At 58.1% G+C, this 16,900-nt stretch overlaps 2 protein-coding genes across 2 annotated transcripts; both read right to left on the bottom strand.

Annotated features, from left to right (window-relative positions):
- Positions 1-3,257: 3,257 nt before the first annotated feature.
- Positions 3,258-7,223, bottom strand: LOC149919326 (E3 ubiquitin-protein ligase PHF7-like). Its single transcript, XM_090134373.1, has 9 exons — positions 6,212-7,223; positions 5,798-5,889; positions 5,605-5,706; positions 5,223-5,347; positions 4,904-5,066; positions 4,706-4,812; positions 4,374-4,487; positions 4,105-4,223; positions 3,258-3,940 (listed from the first exon to the last, which is right to left on the bottom strand). The coding sequence occupies exons 1-9, from the start codon at positions 6,255-6,257 to the stop codon at positions 3,258-3,260; spliced, it is 1,551 nt and encodes a 516-aa protein (XP_089990499.1). The 5' UTR covers positions 6,258-7,223.
- Positions 7,224-10,851: 3,628 nt separating this feature from the next.
- LOC149919325 (E3 ubiquitin-protein ligase PHF7-like) lies at positions 10,852-14,272 on the bottom strand. Its single transcript, XM_090133932.1, has 9 exons — positions 14,103-14,272; positions 13,689-13,780; positions 13,496-13,597; positions 13,114-13,238; positions 12,795-12,957; positions 12,597-12,703; positions 12,265-12,378; positions 11,996-12,114; positions 10,852-11,831 (listed from the first exon to the last, which is right to left on the bottom strand). The coding sequence occupies exons 1-9, from the start codon at positions 14,146-14,148 to the stop codon at positions 11,149-11,151; spliced, it is 1,551 nt and encodes a 516-aa protein (XP_089990058.1). The 5' UTR covers positions 14,149-14,272; the 3' UTR covers positions 10,852-11,148.
- Positions 14,273-16,900: the final 2,628 nt, after the last annotated feature.

Genomic DNA, 16,900 nt, shown 5'->3' with positions numbered 1-16,900 from the left:
AAAGCAATCAAGATCAAGGCTGATGTTTCTATTTCTCTTCAAACACTTTATCCAGCACAGCTGATTCCCTCGATTGCTCAACGCCTTTCTCCAAGGTTGTCCATCCACTTGCCTGGCTAACACACCAGATCTGCCTTGGAAGGCTACCTCTCCGTCACGGCTGACAAGGATCACCTCCAGAAGGTGAAAATGGCCAGCCGGGTGTCCACCAGGACACCCAGGTCCTTCTGTGCAGAGCTCTTCTCCAGCGGGTCAGCCCCTCGCCTGGACTGACGTGTGCGGATATTCCCCCCCAGGTGTACCACCCTGCACTCGCACTTGTAAAACCCCACCAGGTTCCTCTTTGGCCAGCTCTCATCGTGGCTAACTGTCTCTAAATGGCAGCACTGCCTTCCGGCGTGTCCGCCACATCTAGACACAGGCCAGGGGTACACTTTGTCCCTTCATCCAGGTCCTTGCTGAAGATGTTAATGTCCTCCCAGATTGGCAGGGTAGGTCCTGAATAACCCATCCCATCCAAGCTGTGGAAGGTGGCGTATGTGGAAAACACAGCGGAGCGTTGTTTCATTTTTCGTTGAATCATAGCAACGGTTTGAGTTGGAAGGGACCTTTCAGATCATCTAGTTCCAAGCCCCCTGCTATAGACAGGGACACCTCCCACCCGACCAGGTTGCTCAAGGCCCCATCCAGCCTGGCCTTGAATGCTTCCAGGGACGGGGCATCCACAGCCTCCTTGGGCAGCCTGTTCCAGTGCCTCACCACCCTCCGAGTGAAAAACTTCCTCCAGAAATCTAACCTAAACCTCCCCTGTCTTAGCTGAAAGCCATTCTCCCTTGCCCTATCACTATCAACCCACGTTAAAAAGCCGTTCCCCCTCCTTCCCTTTGAGTACTGGAAGGCCACAATGAGGTCTCCCCAGAGCCTTCTCTTCTCCATGCTAAAGAAGCCCAGTTCCCTCAATATTTCTTCAAAGGAGAGGTGCTGCGGCCCTCTGAACATCACTCCCTCTCCCGGCAAGCAACCCCTTGTTTCATGATGCCCAGGATACAGCTGGCCTGCTCTCAAAAAGTTCTTCCCCTGGTCACTGTAAGTACCTGGGATTGCCCCAGCCCAAGCACAACACCTTGCACGTGGCCTTGTTGAACCTCGTCATGTTCGTTCACATGGGCCCACTTCTGCAGCCTGTCCAGGTCCCTCTGGATGCCTTCCCTTCCCTCCAGTGTGTCTATCCTCTGCACCGCTCAGCTTGGTGTTGTCTGCAAACTCGCTGAGGATGCGCTCAATGCCATCATCTGTGTCCTTGAGAAAGGCGTTGAAGAGCACCGATCCCAAGGCTGACCCCTACGGGACACCTCTCGTGACCGGCCTCCACCCAGACATGGAACCGTTGATCACAGCCCTTTGGCTGCAATCAGCCAACCACTCCTTAATCCATCAGTCCATGCTTCAAATCCATACCATTCCCATTTCGAGAGAAGGATGTGGTGAGGGACCATGTCAAAGGCTTTGCGGAAGGCCAGGGAGATGACATCCCTCGCCTTTTCCCCGTCCACCGATGCCACCACTCCATCACAGAGGGCCACCAGATTGATTGGTCAGGCAAGATCTGCCCTTGGTGAAGCCACGCTGGCTGTCTCGGATCGCCTCTTGGGCTCGTGTGTGCCTTACCGTGGTAAGCAGGAGGACCGGCTCCATGATCATCCCAGGCACAGAGGTGAGGCTCGCCAGCCTCTAGGTCCCTGGGTCGTCCTTTCTCCCCTCCTTAGAATTGGAGTCGTGTTTCCTTTTCTCCAGTCACCGGGGATTTCACCCAACTGCCATGGTTTCTCAAATATGATGGAGAGCGGCTCTTGTAAGGCGTCACCTCCGCTCGGTCCATCTCACACCTGGACCAGGAAGTTATCCTCAACAGGCTCCAGGAATCTCCTGGATTGTCTGCCACCCGCCGTGCCGCTATCCCAGCGGATATACACCCGGGTGGTTGAAATCCCCCATCAGGACGAGAGCCCGCAAGCGTGACACTTGCTGCAGCTGAAGCAAGAAGGCCTCGTCAACAGGCTCCCCCTGATCAGGTGGCCCGTTGTAGACCCCAATAAAAGCAATTTTTGATGCCCTCTACTGAGACTGGCCTCATCCTCTTGACAGCCACCATTTCAGTATTGATAAGCATTGATGAGATCCGCTCTCAGACTACTCCAAGCTAAACAGCAGTAGGTGCGTCAGCCTTTCCTGCTGAGGAAGATGCTCCCCCAGGCCCCTCATCGTCTTTGCAGTCCATTGCTGGGCTCTCCAGCAATGTTCCCTGTCTTTCTTGAGCCCAGAACTGGACACCCGACTCCAGGTGTGGCCTCAGCGGGGCAGAATAGAGGGAGAGGTGAACTTCTTTTGCCCGGCTGGCCAGGCTCTTTTGAATGCACCCCAGGCTGCCATTGGTCTTCTTGGCCACAAGGTGGCACTCTGATGGCTCCCGACCACCCCCACCGGCCACCGGGGACCCCGGGTCCTTCTCCGCAGAGCTTCTCTCCAGCAGCTCAGCTCCTAAGTTTACAGAAGCGTGCCCTTGTTCCTCCCGAGATGTTGGGCCCTGCACTCACTCAGCCTTCTTGAACCTCTCCAGGTTCCTCTGCGCCCAGTTCTCCAGGCTGTGCAAGGGCTGCAGAGCAGCCTTTGCTCAGCCACTGGGAAGGTGCTGAGGAGGAGAAAAGCCTGTGATCCCAGCGCCCTAGTCTGCCCGCATCAGGACGCGTGAAGAAAAAGAAGCAGACAAAGAAATGTGTGGGGGTTGGTTGGGTTTATTGTGTTGGACACTTGGGACTAGAGCCAGCACATGGTACTGGCCCGCAGCTGTTTCCATGCCATCTATTTTCAGGCTAGTTGCGCAGGGGGGCAGATGTTGGCTCTGATCTGAGACCCAGGAGTGACTTCATGCCTGGGATACCCCCCTGTTGGAACCGCCTCCACGTCATCTACTTTTGGGGCTGATTGTAGGGGGGGCGGCAGATGTTGGGTCGATGTTGGAGCCAGGAGTGACAACATGCCTGGATAGACTGCACTGTTGGAACAGCTGCCATGACATAATTTTGGGGACTGGCTGTTTGGGGGGGGAGGGGCAGGGACAGGGGCGGGGATGCTGACATTGATGTTGGATCCAGGAGTGACTTCATGCCCGGGAGAGCCCCCGCTGGTGGAACACGCCATCGTTCTGGGGCTTCTGGCGGGGGGGGATGTTGGCTTCGATGTTAGACCCGGGAGTGGCTTTATGGCCAGGATAGCCTCCGCTGCCGGGACTTTTTCCTGGAGCCTCCTCTGAGCCGGCTGTGGACATTTGGGGCTCGTTGTGCCACTGAGGAATGGCTTTGCGTGCGGGCCTCCCCTGGCTGCCTGGGCCATTCCGCAGTGTGTGAGCGCAGGGGAGCCCCCAAGGACCTCCGCGTTGCCGCTCTGGTGGTGCTGCGGGTCCTGTTCTGAGCAGCTGGAGATGGTGTTCGCCTGCTGCCTTGAGGTCTTCTGGTCCGGCTCTGGGATGGTGGGGCCCGACCTTGCAGCGGGGAGCGGCTTCGTGTGGGGCTTGTTCTCCGCTGCCTGGGACGCCTCCTGCGTGCAGCTGCTGTGGCTGCTCTGGAGGATCCCGATCTGCCCCGTCTGGTGGAGATGCGGGAGCCGCTTTCAATGGCTGGGGGGGGTGTTTGGCTGCTCCCATGCCGTGCTTGGTGCTGCTCCTCTGTATCCTGATGGTCAGGAATATGTGAGCAGATTGTCCCCAGCCCACTGGTGTGGCAGCTGAGCTCCGGCAGCTGGGGCCTGTGTGATGGCCCGGAGACAGCTGCCTGGCTGTCGGGGCTGGAGCAGCTGTTCTGAGGTGCCTGGGGGCTGTGGGATGGCTCCAGGCTCTCGTGGCTGGCAGTGCGGAGTGCCGCGAGCTCCGAGATGGTGCTGGAGGCTGTAAGGGGAGGCGGAAGGTCAGCAGGAGGAACCTGTAGCCCCGGGTAGGGACGGGCTGCCATCCCTCCTGGGGCAGAGGGACTCTGGCAAAGCTGCCCCGAGCACTTGCTGCCAGGCCTTGCCTGGCCCCAGCCCCGTGCCACGCGACTCATCGTCTCTTACCGGTACCCAGGCCAGCACATCTGTCACAGTCCCACATGTTCATGCGGATGCTTGAGGAGGAGCACTGTCGGTGGGTGCTCTCTGCTCCACAGGAGCTGCACACGATCAGCTGCCAGGGCCTGGGAAGTAAAGGGGTTGTGGCTGTGAGGACCAAGTGAGCCATGCCAGGGAGTCCCCGACACATCTCTGCTGCTCAGTCTTTGCTCCCCCAGCCTGTGCTGAGGCCGAGATCCCCCACGGAGCCGCAGAGAGCTGCCGCGGTAACTCACCCCTCTTCTTCTGCCAGCTCCCTGCCTCCATGGTAAAAGCACACGATGGCATCACAGCGCCTGTGCCTCTGTAGAAGTGCAGCGAATGCACGATTGTCCTTCCGTACTGGTCTCCTACAAGAGAAGGGAGGGAAAGTGATGAGGCCCCAGCGTCCCCAGCATCAGATCCAAGGTTATCCCATCTCACCCAGCCCAACCCCATTTCCAGCTTCTCCATGAAGCTGAGGCACGAGCTCCTATGACGGCCAAGGGCCAGGCCTGCCGAGACACTCCCTGGGCAGGCCCGGTGCTCGCGCCTTCTCATCTGCACGGCTTGGCAGAAGGACACCAACCTGTCCGGGATTTGGATCCCAATGATGGACATCTCAATACGGAACAGAGCGTTGTCTTGACAGACAGGGCAGCGGAAGCACGCCATGCCATCATTCAGGGCCTGTTGCTGCAGGACAAGAACAAGCAGGGTGAGCGTGAGCAGAGCCTGGTGCTGCTTAGCAGTAAGCGTGCCTGCAGGGTGAGGGGAGGACTCCTACCTGGATGCAGCCCCGGTGGAACCAGGCATCTTTGCAAACCGGGCACGCCAGGGTGTGGTAGGAAGCGATGTTCCCCACGGCCCCATGGCAGATGACGCAGGCGGTGCCTTTTGCTGGAGCTGTCACTGCTGTCTGTCGAAGGCGGTGCTCAAAGCAGAAGGACCTGCGGGAAGATGGAAGGGATGGGCACGCTGAGAAGCCATGGGTGGAGGGCAGAGGACCACGAAGGAGCCCCAGGCCCTGTCTCTGGCTCCGGCAGGCTGCTGGGAGCTGTCGCTGTGGGATCCTCCCTGGCTCGGCTGCTGCTGACAGCCCTTACCTGTGCTGCCCAAAGAACTGGGTGACGCATTGCCCGTCCTTGGCACACGGCAGGTGGAAGCTTCGTCCACAGCCGCTCTCTGCGCACGTGATGGCAGTGCCCCTCTCTCCACAAACACAGCATTGCTGGAAAGAGCAGAACAGCCCCATCAGCAGCAGGCTCAGGGCCTCCACAGCCGGCCCCACACGTCTGGGCAGGGCACAGGATGTGGGAACTGCTTGGTCACACTCTACAAAGCCGCCTGGCGGACAGGGCGCAACTCCAGTCGCAGGACTTTGTCCTGGAGGCGGTTGGAAAGGCTGCAATTGCTTTCTTTGTGTCCAGGCTAAGCCGGTGTGAGGCTCTCGGGGCACAAATCTGCCTGCTCCGTTCAGGTCCTCACCTTCTGCTTTGCCTGCTTGACCTTGCATGACAGGGCAGCAAGGTCAATGGCCACAGTTCCCTCCTCGGTTGGTGTTTCGTCAAAGGAGATGTTGGCAAAAATCTGTAGGAGAGAAAAGAGCAGGATCACATGAGGAAGGGAAGGAGGGGAGCATCCCGGCAGGAAGCAGTCAGGACCGCTCAAGGGAACTCACCAAGCAGAACTCATGGACCCAAAACCAGATCTGGTTAAATATGCGCCCAAAGGTGTCCGGGTCGACATCTGCCCGGCCACACAGCACACACACTGCAGAGGAGAGAGCAAATGGGAGCAGCGGTGAGCAGCTGGCGGGGCCAGGTGTCCCTGAGGGCCGTCCCCAGGGTCCTGCTCTGGCTGGAGGTCCTGCCGTGCTGGCTGGAGGCGGTGGAGGGGAAGGGGCCACGGCAGGCCCAAGGCAGCCACAGCCCAAGCTGGGCCCCCTTGCCAAGGAGCAGAGGGGCCCTGCCCCATGCCTGTCTGGGAGCTCCTGCCTGCCCCTTCCTCCCCTCTCAGCTCTCAGCCGCAGGCAGAGCCCCAGCACCCCTCTGCCCAGCGTCGGGAGCTGGGCTCAGGGATGCTGTGCTCTCACCTGGCTCTTGCGAGTCGGAGACCTTCCGCTTCCTAGCATACATCATTTGCGTCGACGGTGAGCACTGCGAGAGTCCCTCCTCTCTCTGCGCCTCACCAGGCCGCACTGACGCTCCGCCTGAGCCCGGCAGCCTTTGCTCTGCTCCAAGCCTCGCGCGTCACAATGGCCGCTCCGTGACACCCATTGTGACATCACGGTCACCGCCTCATGGGCGCGGGCCCTTGGCTTCCAAGCAGGAGGGTGGCAGCTCCACGGTTTCTCCGGGCAACAGAATCATAGAATCACAAGGTTGGACAGGACATACAAGACCATCTAGTCCAACCGTCCCCCCATCACCATCACCATTACTACCACGAGCCACTAAACCATATCTCGTAGCTCCTCATCCAGGCGCCTCCTGAACGCTGCCAGGGACGGCGACTCCACCGCCTCCCTGGGCAGGCCATTCCAGTGCCTGACCACTCTCTGGGGGAGAAAGTTTTTCCTCATGTCTAATCTAAACCTCCTCTGGTACAATTGTGGCCATTTCCGTGGGTCCTGTTTGTTGCCTGGGAGAAGAGGCCAAACCCCTCCTCATCACAGCCTCCCTTTAGGAAGTTGTAGAGTGCAATGAGGTCTCCCCCGAGCCTCCTCTTCTCCAGACTAAACAATCCCAGCTCCCTCTGCCGCTCCTCGTAAGACTTGTGCTCCAGACCCCTCACCATTTTTGTTGCCCTTTTCTGGACTCGTTCCAGGGTCTCACCGTCTTTCTTGTGGTGAGGGGTCCCAAACTGAACACAATACTCGAGGGGCGGCCTCACCAGTGCTGACTACAGGGGGATGATTACCTCTCTGCTCCTGCTGGCCACGCTATTTCCAATGCAGGCCAGGGTGCCGTTGGCCCTCTTGGACACCTGGGCACGCTGTCGGCTCATGTTCAGCCAAGCATCAACCAACCACCACCCCCAGGTCCCTTGCCTCTTCACAGTCATCCTGCCACTCGTCTCCAAGCCTATAGCGCTGCATGGGGTTACTGTGGCCAAAGTGCAGGACCCGGCACTTGGCCTTGTTGAACCTCATCCCATTCACCTCAGCCACATAAGCGATCCAGCTTATCTAGATCCCCCTGAAGGGCCTCCCCAGCCTCAGGCAGGTCGACGCTACCTCCCAACTTGGTGTCATCTGCAAACCTCCTGAGGGCGCACGCAATCCCTTCATCTAGCTCATCAGTAAAGATATTAAACAAGATGGGCCCCAGTACCGACCCCTGGGGGACACCACTTGCGACGGGTCACCAGCCGGACTTAACTCCATTAACCACTACCTGCTAGAGGGCACGGCCCTCTAACCGGTTCCTTACCCTAAGAAGGGTATACCTGTCCAGGCCACGGGCAGCCAGTTTCCCCAGGAGGGTACTGTGAGAGACCGTGTCAAAGGCTTTGCTGATGTACTCTACGGAGACTACATCAACAGCCCTTCCCTCGTCTAGCAGTCTGGTCACCCAGTCGTAGAAGGAGATGAAGTTGATCAAGCACGACCTGCCTTTGAAACAATTTCCTCCCAACACACAATGTCCATCGCCCCCCTTTTTGTCAGTAAAACGGGCCAGTGTTATTTCACATTATGCTCACTCATGGACGTACCACTCAATAAAGAACCTAGCTCCCACCGAAAAACAAACAATAAAACAAACAATAAAAGCAATCAAGATCAAGGCTGATGTTTCTATTTCTCTTCAAACACTTTATCCAGCACAGCTGATTCCCTCGATTGCTCAACGCCTTTCTCCAAGGTTGTCCATCCACTTGCCTGGCTAACACACCAGATCTGCCTTGGAAGGCTACCTCTCCGTCACGGCTGACAAGGATCACCTCCAGAAGGTGAAAATGGCCAGCCGGGTGTCCACCAGGACACCCAGGTCCTTCTGTGCAGAGCTCTTCTCCAGCGGGTCAGCCCCTCGCCTGGACTGACGTGTGCGGATATTCCCCCCCAGGTGTACCACCCTGCACTCGCACTTGTAAAACCCCACCAGGTTCCTCTTTGGCCAGCTCTCATCGTGGCTAACTGTCTCTAAATGGCAGCACTGCCTTCCGGCGTGTCCGCCACATCTAGACACAGGCCAGGGGTACACTTTGTCCCTTCATCCAGGTCCTTGCTGAAGATGTTAATGTCCTCCCAGATTGGCAGGGTAGGTCCTGAATAACCCATCCCATCCAAGCTGTGGAAGGTGGCGTATGTGGAAAACACAGCGGAGCGTTGTTTCATTTTTCGTTGAATCATAGCAACGGTTTGAGTTGGAAGGGACCTTTCAGATCATCTAGTTCCAAGCCCCCTGCTATAGACAGGGACACCTCCCACCCGACCAGGTTGCTCAAGGCCCCATCCAGCCTGGCCTTGAATGCTTCCAGGGACGGGGCATCCACAGCCTCCTTGGGCAGCCTGTTCCAGTGCCTCACCACCCTCCGAGTGAAAAACTTCCTCCAGAAATCTAACCTAAACCTCCCCTGTCTTAGCTGAAAGCCATTCTCCCTTGCCCTATCACTATCAACCCACGTTAAAAAGCCGTTCCCCCTCCTTCCCTTTGAGTACTGGAAGGCCACAATGAGGTCTCCCCAGAGCCTTCTCTTCTCCATGCTAAAGAAGCCCAGTTCCCTCAATATTTCTTCAAAGGAGAGGTGCTGCGGCCCTCTGAACATCACTCCCTCTCCCGGCAAGCAACCCCTTGTTTCATGATGCCCAGGATACAGCTGGCCTGCTCTCAAAAAGTTCTTCCCCTGGTCACTGTAAGTACCTGGGATTGCCCCAGCCCAAGCACAACACCTTGCACGTGGCCTTGTTGAACCTCGTCATGTTCGTTCACATGGGCCCACTTCTGCAGCCTGTCCAGGTCCCTCTGGATGCCTTCCCTTCCCTCCAGTGTGTCTATCCTCTGCACCGCTCAGCTTGGTGTCGTCTGCAAACTCGCTGAGGATGCGCTCAATGCCATCATCTGTGTCCTTGAGAAAGGCGTTGAAGAGCACCGATCCCAAGGCTGACCCCTACGGGACACCTCTCGTGACCGGCCTCCACCCAGACATGGAACCGTTGATCACAGCCCTTTGGCTGCAATCAGCCAACCACTCCTTAATCCATCAGTCCATGCTTCAAATCCATACCATTCCCATTTCGAGAGAAGGATGTGGTGAGGGACCATGTCAAAGGCTTTGCGGAAGGCCAGGGAGATGACATCCCTCGCCTTTTCCCCGTCCACCGATGCCACCACTCCATCACAGAGGGCCACCAGATTGATTGGTCAGGCAAGATCTGCCCTTGGTGAAGCCACGCTGGCTGTCTCGGATCGCCTCTTGGGCTCGTGTGTGCCTTACCGTGGTAAGCAGGAGGACCGGCTCCATGATCATCCCAGGCACAGAGGTGAGGCTCGCCAGCCTCTAGGTCCCTGGGTCGTCCTTTCTCCCCTCCTTAGAATTGGAGTCGTGTTTCCTTTTCTCCAGTCACCGGGGATTTCACCCAACTGCCATGGTTTCTCAAATATGATGGAGAGCGGCTCTTGTAAGGCGTCACCTCCGCTCGGTCCATCTCACACCTGGACCAGGAAGTTATCCTCAACAGGCTCCAGGAATCTCCTGGATTGTCTGCCACCCGCCGTGCCGCTATCCCAGCGGATATACACCCGGGTGGTTGAAATCCCCCATCAGGACGAGAGCCCGCAAGCGTGACACTTGCTGCAGCTGAAGCAAGAAGGCCTCGTCAACAGGCTCCCCCTGATCAGGTGGCCCGTTGTAGACCCCAATAAAAGCAATTTTTGATGCCCTCTACTGAGACTGGCCTCATCCTCTTGACAGCCACCATTTCAGTATTGATAAGCATTGATGAGATCCGCTCTCAGACTACTCCAAGCTAAACAGCAGTAGGTGCGTCAGCCTTTCCTGCTGAGGAAGATGCTCCCCCAGGCCCCTCATCGTCTTTGCAGTCCATTGCTGGGCTCTCCAGCAATGTTCCCTGTCTTTCTTGAGCCCAGAACTGGACACCCGACTCCAGGTGTGGCCTCAGCGGGGCAGAATAGAGGGAGAGGTGAACTTCTTTTGCCCGGCTGGCCAGGCTCTTTTGAATGCACCCCAGGCTGCCATTGGTCTTCTTGGCCACAAGGTGGCACTCTGATGGCTCCCGACCACCCCCACCGGCCACCGGGGACCCCGGGTCCTTCTCCACAGAGCTTCTCTCCAGCAGCTCAGCTCCTAAGTTTACAGAAGCGTGCCCTTGTTCCTCCCGAGATGTTGGGCCCTGCACTCACTCAGCCTTCTTGAACCTCTCCAGGTTCCTCTGCGCCCAGTTCTCCAGGCTGTGCAAGGGCTGCAGAGCAGCCTTTGCTCAGCCACTGGGAAGGTGCTGAGGAGGAGAAAAGCCTGTGATCCCAGCGCCCTAGTCTGCCCGCATCAGGACGCGTGGAGAAAAAGAAGCAGACAAAGAAATGTGTGGGGGTTGGTTGGGTTTATTGTGTTGGACACTTGGGACTAGAGCCAGCACATGGTACTGGCCCGCAGCTGTTTCCATGCCATCTATTTTCAGGCTAGTTGCGCAGGGGGGCAGATGTTGGCTCTGATCTGAGACCCAGGAGTGACTTCGTGCCTGGGATACCCCCCTGTTGGAACCGCCTCCACGTCATCTACTTTTGGGGCTGATTGTAGGGGGGGCGGCAGATGTTGGGTCGATGTTGGAGCCAGGAGTGACAACATGCCTGGATAGACTGCACTGTTGGAACAGCTGCCATGACATAATTTTGGGGACTGGCTGTTTGGGGGGGGAGGGGCAGGGACAGGGGCGGGGATGCTGACATTGATGTTGGATCCAGGAGTGACTTCATGCCCGGGAGAGCCCCCGCTGGTGGAACACGCCATCCATCGTTTTGGGGCTTCTGGCGGGGGGGGATGTTGGCTTCGATGTTAGACCTGGGAGTGGCTTCATGGCCAGGATAGCCTCCGCTGCCGGGACTTTTTCCTGGAGCCTCCTCTGAGCCGGCTGTGGACATTTGGGGCTCGTTGTGCCACTGAGGAATGGCTTTGCGTGCGGGCCTCCCCTGGCTGCCTGGGCCATTCCGCAGTGTGTGAGCGCAGGGGAGCCCCCAAGGACCTCCGCGTTGCCGCTCTGGTGGTGCTGCGGGTCCTGTTCTGAGCAGCTGGAGATGGTGTTCGCCTGCTGCCTTGAGGTCTTCTGGTCCGGCTCTGGGATGGTGGGGCCCGACCTTGCAGCGGGGAGCGGCTTCGTGTGGGGCTTGTTCTCTGCTGCCTGGGACGCCTCCTGCGTGCAGCTGCTGTGGCTGCTCTGGAGGATCCCGATCTGCCCTGTCTGGTGGAGATGCGGGAGCCGCTTTCAATGGCTGGGGGGGGTGTTTGGCTGCTCCCATGCCGTGCTTGGTGCTGCTCCTCTGTATCCTGATGGTCAGGAATATGTGAGCAGATTGTCCCCAGCCCACTGGTGTGGCAGCTGAGCTCCGGCAGCTGGGGCCTGTGTGATGGCCCGGAGACAGCTGCCTGGCTGTCGGGGCTGGAGCAGCTGTTCTGAGGTGCCTGGGGGCTGTGGGATGGCTCCAGGCTCTCGTGGCTGGCAGTGCGGAGTGCCGCGAGCTCCGAGATGGTGCTGGAGGCTGTAAGGGGAGGCGGAAGGTCAGCAGGAGGAACCTGTAGCCCCGGGTAGGGACGGGCTGCCATCCCTCCTGGGGCAGAGAGACTCTGGCAAAGCTGCCCTGAGCACTTGCTGCCAGGCCTTGCCTGGCCCCAGCCCCGTGCCACGCGACTCATCGTCTCTTACCGGTACCCAGGCCAGCACATCTGTCACAGTCCCACATGTTCATGCGGATGCTTGAGGAGGAGCACTGTCGGTGGGTGCTCTCTGCTCCACAGGAGCTGCACACGATCAGCTGCCAGGGCCTGGGAAGTAAAGGGGTTGTGGCTGTGAGGACCAAGTGAGCCATGCCAGGGAGTCCCCGACACATCTCTGCTGCTCAGTCTTTGCTCCCCCAGCCTGTGCTGAGGCCGAGATCCCCCACGGAGCCGCAGAGAGCTGCCGCGGTAACTCACCCCTCTTCTTCTGCCAGCTCCCTGCCTCCATGGTAAAAGCACACGATGGCATCACAGCGCCTGTGCCTCTGTAGAAGTGCAGCGAATGCACGATTGTCCTTCCGTACTGGTCTCCTACAAGAGAAGGGAGGGAAAGTGATGAGGCCCCAGCGTCCCCAGCATCAGATCCAAGGTTATCCCATCTCACCCAGCCCAACCCCATTTCCAGCTTCTCCATGAAGCTGAGGCACGAGCTCCTATGACGGCCAAGGGCCAGGCCTGCCGAGACACTCCCTGGGCAGGCCCGGTGCTCGCGCCTTCTCATCTGCACGGCTTGGCAGAAGGACACCAACCTGTCCGGGATTTGGATCCCAATGATGGACATCTCAATACGGAACAGAGCGTTGTCTTGACAGACAGGGCAGCGGAAGCACGCCATGCCATCATTCAGGGCCTGTTGCTGCAGGACAAGAACAAGCAGGGTGAGCGTGAGCAGAGCCTGGTGCTGCTTAGCAGTAAGCGTGCCTGCAGGGTGAGGGGAGGACTCCTACCTGGATGCAGCCCCGGTGGAACCAGGCATCTTTGCAAACCGGGCACGCCAGGGTGTGGTAGGAAGCGATGTTCCCCACGGCCCCATGGCAGATGACGCAGGCGGTGCCTTTTGCTGGAGCTGTCACTGCTGTCTGTCGAAGGCGGTGCTCAAAGCAGAAGGACCTGCGGGAAGATGGAAGGGATGGGCACGCTGAGAAGCCATGGGTGGAGGGCAGAGGACCACGAAGGAGCCCCAGGCCCTGTCTCTGGCTCCGGCAGGCTGCTGGGAGCTGTCGCTGTGGGATCCTCCCTGGCTCGGCTGCTGCTGACAGCCCTTACCTGTGCTGCCCAAAGAACTGGGTGACGCATTGCCCGTCCTTGGCACACGGCAGGTGGAAGCTTCGTCCACAGCCGCTCTCTGCGCACGTGATGGCAGTGCCCCTCTCTCCACAAACACAGCATTGCTGGAAAGAGCAGAACAGCCCCATCAGCAGCAGGCTCAGGGCCTCCACAGCCGGCCCCACACGTCTGGGCAGGGCACAGGATGTGGGAACTGCTTGGTCACACTCTACAAAGCCGCCTGGCGGACAGGGCGCAACTCCAGTCGCAGGACTTTGTCCTGGAGGCGGTTGGAAAGGCTGCAATTGCTTTCTTTGTGTCCAGGCTAAGCCGGTGTGAGGCTCTCGGGGCACAAATCTGCCTGCTCCGTTCAGGTCCTCACCTTCTGCTTTGCCTGCTTGACCTTGCATGACAGGGCAGCAAGGTCAATGGCCACAGTTCCCTCCTCGGTTGGTGTTTCGTCAAAGGAGATGTTGGCAAAAATCTGTAGGAGAGAAAAGAGCAGGATCACATGAGGAAGGGAAGGAGGGGAGCATCCCGGCAGGAAGCAGTCAGGACCGCTCAAGGGAACTCACCAAGCAGAACTCATGGACCCAAAACCAGATCTGGTTAAATATGCGCCCAAAGGTGTCCGGGTCGACATCTGCCCGGCCACACAGCACACACACTGCAGAGGAGAGAGCAAATGGGAGCAGCGGTGAGCAGCTGGCGGGGCCAGGTGTCCCTGAGGGCCGTCCCCAGGGTCCTGCTCTGGCTGGAGGTCCTGCCGTGCTGGCTGGAGGCGGTGGAGGGGAAGGGGCCACGGCAGGCCCAAGGCAGCCACAGCCCAAGCTGGGCCCCCTTGCCAAGGAGCAGAGGGGCCCTGCCCCATGCCTGTCTGGGAGCTCCTGCCTGCCCCTTCCTCCCCTCTCAGCTCTCAGCCGCAGGCAGAGCCCCAGCACCCCTCTGCCCAGCGTCGGGAGCTGGGCTCAGGGATGCTGTGCTCTCACCTGGCTCTTGCGAGTCGGAGACCTTCCGCTTCCTAGCATACATCATTTGCGTCGACGGTGAGCACTGCGAGAGTCCCTCCTCTCTCTGCGCCTCACCAGGCCGCACTGACGCTCCACCTGAGCCCGGCAGCCTTTGCTCTGCTCCAAGCCTCGCGCGTCACAATGGCCGCTCCGTGACACCCATTGTGACATCACGGTCACCGCCTCATGGGCGCGGGCCCTTGGCTTCCAAGCAGGAGGGTGGCAGCTCCACGGTTTCTCCGGGCAACAGAATCATAGAATCACAAGGTTGGACAGGACATACAAGACCATCTAGTCCAACCGTCCCCCCATCACCATCACCATTACTACCACGAGCCACTAAACCATATCTCGTAGCTCCTCATCCAGGCGCCTCCTGAACGCTGCCAGGGACGGCGACTCCACCGTCTCCCTGGGCAGGCCATTCCAGTGCCTGACCTCTCTGGGGGAGAAAGTTTTTCCTCATGTCTAATCTAAACCTCCTCTGGTACAATTGTGGCCATTTCCGTGGGTCCTGTTTGTTGCCTGGGAGAAGAGGCCAAACCCCTCCTCATCACAGCCTCCCTTTAGGAAGTTGTAGAGTGCAATGAGGTCTCCCCCGAGCCTCCTCTTCTCCAGACTAAACAATCCCAGCTCCCTCTGCCGCTCCTCGTAAGACTTGTGCTCCAGACCCCTCACCATTTTTGTTGCCCTTTTCTGGACTTGTTCCAGGGTCTCACCGTCTTTCTTGTGGTGAGGGGTCCCAAACTGAACACAATACTCGAGGGGCGGCCTCACCAGTGCTGACTACAGGGGGATGATTACCTCTCTGCTCCTGCTGGCCACGCTATTTCCAATGCAGGCCAGGGTGCCGTTGGCCCTCTTGGACACCTGGGCACGCTGTCGGCTCATGTTCAGCCAAGCATCAACCAACCACCACCCCCAGGTCCCTTGCCTCTTCACAGTCATCCTGCCACTCGTCTCCAAGCCTATAGCGCTGCATGGGGTTACTGTGGCCAAAGTGCAGGACCCGGCACTTGGCCTTGTTGAACCTCATCCCATTCACCTCAGCCACATAAGCGATCCAGCTTATCTAGATCCCCCTGAAGGGCCTCCCCAGCCTCAGGCAGGTCGACGCTACCTCCCAACTTGGTGTCATCTGCAAACCTCCTGAGGGCGCACGCAATCCCTTCATCTAGCTCATCAGTAAAGATATTAAACAAGATGGGCCCCAGTACCGACCCCTGGGGGACACCACTTGCGACGGGTCACCAGCCGGACTTAACTCCATTAACCACTACCTGCTAGAGGGCACGGCCCTCTAACCGGTTCCTTACCCTAAGAAGGGTATACCTGTCCAGGCCACGGGCAGCCAGTTTCCCCAGGAGGGTACTGTGAGAGACCGTGTCAAAGGCTTTGCTGATGTACTCTACGGAGACTACATCAACAGCCCTTCCCTCGTCTAGCAGTCTGGTCACCCAGTCGTAGAAGGAGATGAAGTTGATCAAGCACGACCTGCCTTTGAAACAATTTCCTCCCAACACACAATGTCCATCGCCCCCCTTTTTGTCAGTAAAACTGGGGCCAGTGTTATTTTACATTATGCTCACTCATGGACGTACCACTCAATAAAGAACCTAGCTCCCACCGAAAAACAAACAATAAAACAAACAATAAAAGCAATCAAGATCAAGGCTGATGTTTCTATTTCTCTTCAAACACTTTATCCAGCACAGCTGATTCCCTCGATTGCTCAACGCCTTTCTCCAAGGTTGTCCATCCACTTGCCTGGCTAACACACCAGATCTGCCTTGGAAGGCTACCTCTCCGTCACGGCTGACAAGGATCACCTCCAGAAGGTGAAAATGGCCAGCCGGGTGTCCACCAGGACACCCAGGTCCTTCTGTGCAGAGCTCTTCTCCAGCGGGTCAGCCCCTCGCCTGGACTGACGTGTGCGGATATTCCCCCCCAGGTGTACCACCCTGCACTCGCACTTGTAAAACCCCACCAGGTTCCTCTTTGGCCAGCTCTCATCGTGGCTAACTGTCTCTAAATGGCAGCACTGCCTTCCGGCGTGTCCGCCACATCTAGACACAGGCCAGGGGTACACTTTGTCCCTTCATCCAGGTCCTTGCTGAAGATGTTAATGTCCTCCCAGATTGGCAGGGTAGGTCCTGAATAACCCATCCCATCCAAGCTGTGGAAGGTGGCGTATGTGGAAAACACAGCGGAGCGTTGTTTCATTTTTCGTTGAATCATAGCAACGGTTTGAGTTGGAAGGGACCTTTCAGATCATCTAGTTCCAAGCCCCCTGCTATAGACAGGGACACCTCCCACCCGACCAGGTTGCTCAAGGCCCCATCCAGCCTGGCCTTGAATGCTTCCAGGGACGGGGCATCCACAGCCTCCTTGGGCAGCCTGTTCCAGTGCCTCACCACCCTCCGAGTGAAAAACTTCCTCCAGAAATCTAACCTAAACCTCCCCTGTCTTAGCTGAAAGCCATTCTCCCTTGCCCTATCACTATCAACCCACGTTAAAAAGCCGTTCCCCCTCCTTCCCTTTGAGTACTGGAAGGCCACAATGAGGTCTCCCCAGAGCCTTCTCTTCTCCATGCTAAAGAAGCCCAGTTCCCTCAATATTTCTTCAAAGGAGAGGTGCTGCGGCCCTCTGAACATCACTCCCTCTCCCGGCAAGCAACCCCTTGTTTCATGATGCCCAGGATACAGCTGGCCTGCTCTCAAAAAGTTCTTCCCCCAGTCACTGTAAGTACCTGGGATTGCTCCAGCCCAAGCACAACA

The sequence above is a fragment of the Phasianus colchicus genome, chromosome 1 (assembly GCF_987193195.1).
Source record: "Phasianus colchicus chromosome 1, bPhaCol1.hap1.1, whole genome shotgun sequence".
Taxonomy (NCBI): domain Eukaryota; kingdom Metazoa; phylum Chordata; class Aves; order Galliformes; family Phasianidae; genus Phasianus; species Phasianus colchicus.
The sequence above is the reverse complement of the archived record's forward strand: the minus strand, read 5'-3'. Positions and strand labels throughout refer to the sequence as shown.